Source organism: Dendrobium catenatum, unplaced genomic scaffold (genome assembly GCF_001605985.2).
Source record: "Dendrobium catenatum unplaced genomic scaffold, ASM160598v2 fragScaff_scaffold_1521, whole genome shotgun sequence".
Lineage (NCBI taxonomy): Eukaryota > Viridiplantae > Streptophyta > Magnoliopsida > Asparagales > Orchidaceae > Dendrobium > Dendrobium catenatum.
In genome coordinates, this window is record NW_021319983.1 from 1,152,019 (window position 1) to 1,160,217 (window position 8,199).

General features: G+C 32.5%; 1 protein-coding gene across 1 annotated transcript; it reads right to left on the reverse strand.

Moving 5' to 3' along the window:
- Positions 1-2,239: 2,239 nt before the first annotated feature.
- On the reverse strand, positions 2,240-7,519 carry LOC110111981. The gene is made up of 3 exons (XM_020844049.2): positions 7,303-7,519; positions 5,800-6,104; positions 2,240-2,500 (listed from the first exon to the last, which is right to left on the reverse strand). The coding sequence occupies exons 2-3, from the start codon at positions 6,016-6,018 to the stop codon at positions 2,387-2,389; spliced, it is 333 nt and encodes a 110-aa protein (XP_020699708.1). The 5' UTR covers positions 6,019-6,104; positions 7,303-7,519; the 3' UTR covers positions 2,240-2,386.
- Positions 7,520-8,199: the final 680 nt, after the last annotated feature.

Consider the following 8,199-nt stretch of genomic DNA (forward strand, 5'->3'; position numbering starts at 1 on the left):
CGTCATCAGTCTCTTCGTCGTCCACCACCGGCTCCAACAATGTCATTGCCTTTGCAGCTAACATGTTGGCGGCCAACGAAGACCCACCAGTTCCACATCTACAGTATCTGAGAAGGCCGAAGGATTCCATGGAAGGGAGAACTAGAGAGCGAGTGAATGAACTTACTCTCTGTCTGTTTCTCTGTGTTTCATGTTTTCCATATTGCAAATCTATTTGACGGGATGTTTAACGGAGTGGTAGTATAGATAAGATGGAGGATTTTTAGGTGGTAGATAAGTAAATATTAATATTTAAATGTTAGATATGTAAATAGAATAATTTTAGGTATTATGTATGTAAAAATCCCTTCCTTTATATATATTGTAATAAAACAAAATTAATGTGCTCTTCTTCCTAATTTCTTATTATCGTTTGCTGATTTCGAGTAAATTATATCCACTTCTTCTTAGCCCTCTACAAAATGATCATTTTGTAGCAATAAGAAAGTTATCCTAAATGAAGCCTAATTTGTCATTAACTAGAAGAAAAGTTTCTATGAATTAATCGATCGAATTTCTAAAACTTTTTAATGAAAATATATCAAAATTGAGGTGTAAATCTCACATTATTTTGCATTTCAAAATAAATTTGAATTTTTTCTAATAATTTATTTTTTCAGCTGAAATATTTATGCCAAAAAATATCCATAATTTTGAAAAGTAGTGACATAGTTAAATTTTTTTTCTGGTGATCATACAAATCGATTATTTTAAAGATATTATACATATTTTTAAATAGATCACTGTAATATCAAATCTTAACATTTATGAGGGAGCACAAATTGTTAATTTTTGTTAAAAATTATATTCACATTAGTATAAAAATATGAATATATAAACACATCCTAACACTTCATAGGATTCGAGAGCAGCGGGAAGATTAAATTAACAAAAAAAAAAAAAAAAAAAAAACTAAAACAACAAGCAATGCATTTTTTAGTCTAAAAAAAAGTGAAGGATATACAGCCTGAGCAAATTTTCGCTCTTAAACTTTAAGATACTATATTCAACTTGAAGATAGATAAATTTATCACTGATGCATAGTCTATTGATCCATGTATCAAGTTTTTTTTTTGCAACATTTAGGCCAATTAAGGCCAACTCACACAAATATCACTAGGGCTATCAAAATCAGGTCACAAGTCGGGTTCGGGTCCAACCCAAAATTGACCCGACACTATTTGACCTAACCTAAATCCCACCCGATTTTGCAAATGGGTATATTTTTCGGATCAGAAGCGAACCCGTTTTTTGCAAAATGGTATATTTTCGGATCAGAACCCGACCAACTTTGGGTTTAGATCAACACAAACTTGACCCGCTTCGGGTATGTTTTACTAAATTTTTTTTATTTAATTCGATTTATTTAAATCTAATTCTAATTAAGGTAATATTTACTTCAATCAATTTGAATTAAACCAAGCTTGGTTTAGTTTGGACAACATGGTTAATTATTTTTTGGAAATAACATTTACTTATTCATAACAATCTTTTAAAACCTTCCTAAATCAATTAAAAACAGGTCAAACCGGGTTAATTTTGAATTTCCCGAAACCGACCAGATTTTACAAACGGGTCAAAATCCCTAACCCGAACCTAACCCGATTCGGGTTAGGATTGACCCGAACCCGAAATTTTCAGGTCAGATTTTTGAATCGTGTCAAATTTTAACCCTCTTACACATCACATACACAAGACTCAACTCAAGACCTCTTGTTTGAACTCAAGATGAAGCCTCCTATTGAGTAGGCAAGTCGAGCTTGAGTTAGCCCTGATTTAAATCGACTCAACTCGCTTACACTGCTAATTTAATACAATCAAAAGTTTAAATTCTTCAAGCATCTTTAACATTTATGATATCAAGGTTCTGAAATGTGATGCAAAAGCAAGGCATTGTCAAATAAGGTTTCGTTTGGGATATTTTCTTACTATTTTTTAAAATAGTTTTTTAATTCAAAATTTTTAATTTTTATGCTAAAAAGTAGTACGAAAGTTGTTCCAAACAAAGCATAAAGCTTATTAACAAATGTTTACAACATTATTATGCCAATAGATCTCTTTTCTGCTTGAAAACTTGAAATTAGCAACGCATATATAAAAAAAAAAAAACACAGAAAATTTTAAACCACACCATTGTGAAATATTAATATAATTACTTGCGCAGTAACAGTGATAACATCACCATAGATTCTCTTTTTTCTGGTACTTCACTCCCATCATTTCAAAAAAAACCCTTAAAATCAACTGAATTACAAAGTTCAATTTATTTATTACGAAAAGAAGCCAATTCTGCTCAGACAATCAGAAGCCTGTTCAATGATACAATATTGTGATAATGAATATTTTTTTAAGGCTGGTAAACCTCAGGGAGCCGAAGACCAACACTGGCTGCAGATTTATTTAGCACCTTCTTCATTTCATCAGTTCGATCCACAGCAATGTTGTAAGAGAAGAGCAAATCCTGCAAAGGAAGCAAGATCAATAGTAAGTCTAACGTACATACCTAGAGACTGCAGAATATTTAGAATTTGTTTTGGACGACTTTTTTTATTGCTTTTTAAAACAGTTTTTTAATTTAAAAATAAAAAAATTTTATACTAGAACGCTGCTTTAAGAAGCAATAAGAAAGCCGTCTCAAACGAAACCTTAATTGATCCTACGGCAATAGATATTCTGTTGCTCATGTTGCTTCCATCCATGTTTTCAAGAAAAAAATTTAATACTTGAAATATTTAGTCCAAATTATAACTAAAGACCTGACAATGAAATTAATGCTGTACATGGCTATGGTGTCCCTTACAATTTTGTTGCACAAGGAATACTCTTCATTTGGAGAATGTAATGAGAATTAGCTTCGATTTTATTTCATACTTTTGTTTTGTATCTAAGCCGTCTATCACCATCTGTGTTTTGGAATTCTTCTCTTAAGCAAGATGCATTTTGACTAATTTTCACCATCTTGCATAATCTATATTAGCCAATCAAGCTACAACAATAACAACAACAACAAATTTTTATCCTATTATGTGGAGTCGACTACATAAATCTTTTTTCTCCAGTGTTTCCTATTAACATTTAAATCTAATAAAAAATATCAATTTTAATACTTTCTAACCAAGTCTTTTTAGATCCGACTCTAGTTTTCTTAACATAAGTTGGAACTAATATATCAACTCTTCTAACAGGCCAACGTTTTATTTGATCAAACCATCTAGGGAGACTCTCTAATCTTATCTACCACTAGAGCTACTCCAACCTTTTCATGTATGTACTTATTTCACATTCTGTCTTAAGTGTAAAGCCACTCATCCACCTAAGCATACTTACCTCTACAACACTTAACTTAATTTTATATTTCTTTTTTAATGACCACTTTTCTGCACCATAAAGCATTGTAAGTCTCACCATCATCTTATAAATTTTTTCTTAAGTTTGAGGGGTACTTTTCTATCACAAAACAGGCTAAATGCATTCCTCCACTTCAACCATACCATTTGAATTCTTACTAACAATATCATCTATTTCAACATCTCTTTGCACAATAGACCCGAGACATCTCAAACGTGCACTCTTTTTAATTACTTGATCACCTAAAGTTAAAATCCCACCACTAGATATATTAATACTAAAATTGCACTTCATGTAATCGGCTATAGATCTACTCAAATGAAAATCTTTACACTCTAGGTTAACCCCCATAATTCAAATTTGTCATCAACTACCTCTCTAGTCTTATCAACAAAAAGAGGGTCATCAGCAAAAGGCATACACCAACGTACATCCTCTTGCAAGTTGCAAATGTCTAGTAAGAACATCCATGACTAAAGCAAAACAGATATGGGCTTAAAACTAGCCAATAAAGTAATGTTAATAAAATGATAAAATCTGATAAAAATTATTTTCACCCTTTGCTCTTTTAATGTTTTTAAGATCATGAACAAATAATTGCAAACAATCACTTAAAACCTTGCCATGAAAAACTAAAAATGTATGATGAACATTCATATTGTTTAAGGTAAATTACATGTAGGTCCTAAAGATATGAAGGCGCTTTACAATAGATATGATTTTAAAAATCCTTCATTTGGATCTCCGAGATTTAAAAGATGCTTCTCCATGGTACTTCCATTAACAAAATTGCTAAAAATAATAAAACATTAAAAAATGTCCTGATATTTTCTCAAATTTTCTTGTTGAACAAGTCAATTAAACTTCCTTTTCGGAGCACACGCGGGCTTTAAAATCTTTTTTTTTTAATTAACGTGAGTTGCAAATCACCTGCAACCAACACCATATTCTCATTTATTTTTCATGCCGCTCTCTTGAAACTATTCAAGGAAGACTGCACGCTACACCCCAATCCTTTAAACCTCCATAAGATTTGTTGCACCATCCATTCCATAACTTAAATGCATTCTCAAACCACGCAAACATCAGCAAGCCGGCATCTGCAAACAGCAGTATATGACTAAATGGAAAGATCTCCCAGTAAGTGACACCACATGCCGATGAGGTTACCATGCTTTATCCTAACCTCGACCTTTAGGAAAAAAATCATGCTTCCATGGTATAGGGAATTGGTTTTAACCCTGCCCCCAGGGCAAAACACAGCAACTCACCCAGCATGAAAGGAGAAATTATTCTGTGCGAAGACCGGAAGACGAGAACCGTCCAGATTTGCTTCCCTTTAGCTGTTTTTTTTGCTGCGCTTTTGCAAATATTCAATAAAAGGGAAGTAACTATACAATTATGAATGCACTTTTGCTTTTGCTGAGTATTTGAAAAAACACAGCAAAATGACAGCAAATATTCAATTAGTAGGATATTTGCTGTGCTTTAGCAAATACTCATTAAAAAGGCAGCAAATATGCAATTATGAATGCATATTGGCTGCCCTTTTGTTGAGTATTTGTAAAAGCGCAGCAAAAAGTCAGCTAAAGCGCAACAAATCGAAATGATTCTTACCGTTCGGTCTCCGCACAGAATAATTTCTCACATGAAAGAGTCACACGTCACCGTGGCTCAAGGATTATAACCCAACAATAATTAGCTTGGAGGTGTATGTTGGGGGCCGAACAAATAACAAAGTGTATTTTCTTTTAAGCTAAGTTTGTTATGCCAAGGATATGCATCCTCTATATATTTTCCTAGGTGGTTAAGATTGCTTTTGCCCCGAACACATGCCACTTTTTTGTACCTTCGTGATTGTGTTGTGATCTTGAGAGGGAGTGTAATTTATTGGTCGTATGGATGAATGCCAGAGACTAATGAAAAAGCAAACGTCTTCTCCCCTCTTGATTCTCCCTTATTTCCTAATATTTTTTCTTAGTACTCTTTTTTCCCATTTTTCCTTTTCCAATTGCTGGAGTTGGCAATGAACTTGTAGATAATCGTTTATCTTATCAAAATGGTAAGCAAAGAGCAAAAGGAAGCTAATAAAAATAGGAAACAAAGGAAAAAAGGTACAAAAATGCACAACCTACAGAACTGAAAGAACGACAAAACATACAAAATTGCAAACACATATTTATCAATGAATGATAGCATTTGAATTCATTTATTTACATAATGTATGCAATGCAGAAGTGAGTTCGTCAAAATTACAAAAGGTGTGCTAGTGAAAGATTAATCATAAAAGATTGTAACTCTGAACAGATTTAACTGGCTAAAAAACAAGAAAGCATTGATGAACATGATATCTACAAATAAGTCGTTATAATAATATAAATATAATAAAGAAACTTATAATTTGAAAGCTACCTTATGATGATGCACGCTATTAAGCAGGAAAGTGTAATCATGAGCAAGCTTCATTTTTCGCTGAATTTCACATGGATTAGACAGCTTAGCGCACTCCCTGAACTCTTGGGTAATGAAGTCCCTGAAGTGCCCTTTGCTTCCATTTTTTCCTATGTGGTTCTCAACAGCTTTGAGAAGTTTGCGATACACAATTGAAGCTTGCATCTCCTTGAAACTCATTAATTTAGTAGTCCGGAGAAGATGTTGAGATGGAAATAGTCATATGCTAGTACTGTGATTAAGTCTGCGTATTTATCCGTGAAAAACTACAGATGTACATATGCAAACAGAATTATATTCACATAAGCAACTTTATTAGCTAGTACAAAAAGGGTATGGTAGACGCACTTAGGGGCTGTTTGGTAGCACTCAGGATTTGATTTAAGTAGGATTTCGTAAATCTTTTGAATCCGGATTTTGGAAATCCTCTTCGGAAATCCTGAGGGCCTAAATCATGAAAACTATTTGGTAACATTCATTATAAATCCTGTTAAATCCCGTGAAACTGTTTGGATAGAGCGGATTTAACAAGCAGACCAATGGATTTCGTAAATCCTGCAAAAAAATAGGATTTCGGAGATCCGGGATTTAGCACCAAAAGGTGGAATTTTCCATCTAAGGCAGCTTTCATTTGTCGTGAGATTTGGTTTTGCATTTTAGGCCATTTGGCTGGATTTGGCTCAAATCCGGCTACCAAACAGCCCCTTAAATATCTTTGGCTTCGTTTGGAACTGCAGAAATAAATCCGTCCCAAACAAAGCCTTTGTTTCTATATTCGAACTATTTCAGCTATTACCTGAATACGAAGACAGAAGGGATTATGCTTCAAAGTATCAGAAATACTAAAAATCGTGTATTTTCTATATATCTAATGCATAAAGCATAAGTTTAGCATCAACATCCAAGAAAAACTGTAAATCCTCGAGAGTCTATAAATCCCATCCCATCCCTACAAATCCTTGCGAAATAAGCAATTGGTTAAGAAACAAGTCGGGATTACTCTTCACAAATTTTTTATGACATCTTTAATAATTTTTCCTTCATACAGAGAGTGTGCAAAAAATCAAAACAAAATGTATAGCCAGTAAGACTGGTAATATGACAAAAATAAGCAAGCAGGAAAAGGGAAATAAAACCATTAATTTCACATTTACCAAAAAAAATTAAAGATGTTGGTAAATTGCCCTTAAATAAGTGATTCATGTTCGTAAAAATTTCCCTTGTATTCTTGTGTTGACCTAGAAAAGCTTTTACTCGAGAAGTTTCTTGATTCCATCTCGTCCCGAGAAAAATCACCATCACTTATTTCACAAAAAAATAGAGAATAAAGCTGATGATTGGAGCCAAAGCGAATGAAGAAAGAAGCGAAAAACATAGTAGAGGAACGGAGGAACCAAAATGTAGAGGTTCTGCAGGAACCCAAATATAGAGTTACGGAAGGGCGGAGTAGGTTGCTGGAAATACCTTAAAAAATCATCTTTTTATCATGCAATCGCGGGAGAGAGAAACTCAGGGAAGAGAGAAAAGGAGGAAGTGCCCGCGAAGAAGATGGGCGAGAAAAAAAATCGAACTTTGTTTAGAGATTGTAAGACCAGCTTGGCAGCGAGCGTTGCGCGCTCTTCGCAACGACGGAGATGGACGAGGCCGAAACCTATACGACTACTCTGAACATATTTAACTCTTCCATGGTCACGATAGTATTTACTAGTGATATTTATATTTACTTATAAATTATTTTAATATTTAAAACTAAATTACATTTAAAATATATAAATAAATTATGTGTTTTATTTTAAATAAATTAAAATTAATATTATTTTAATATAATTTAAAATTTTAAGTGTTATGTACATGAATATGATAATTTATATATATAAATATATAAAATTTTGTGATTCGTAAAAACATCCTTTTTTTTAATTAACACAACTTTGAAATAAATTTTGCATATATATGTCAAGGGAAATAGCGAAATTTGAGTATATTCACCTCATAATACATTTATAATATATGTAAATGATCAAATATTTTTACTATCTATTTATTTATGTAAAATATTTGAAAGTTAATTTTGAATAAAATTATTCTTGCAATTGTAATAAAAAGTCTTTAGTGATATCATGGATTTTTTTATATGATATGATACTTTGATGAGTAGGAACTGATAACTTTTGATATTAAAGTCATATAACATAAATGACTTGTGATATAATTGATTCATGATTTCCTGAACTAAGATAGATAGAAATTGTTCTTAACTAATAGGTATAAAAATGATAGAGCTTACTGACCCATTGTATATAATTACCGGTTACTGACTATTATTTACTTGATTACTAATCATTACTCTTAAAATATATA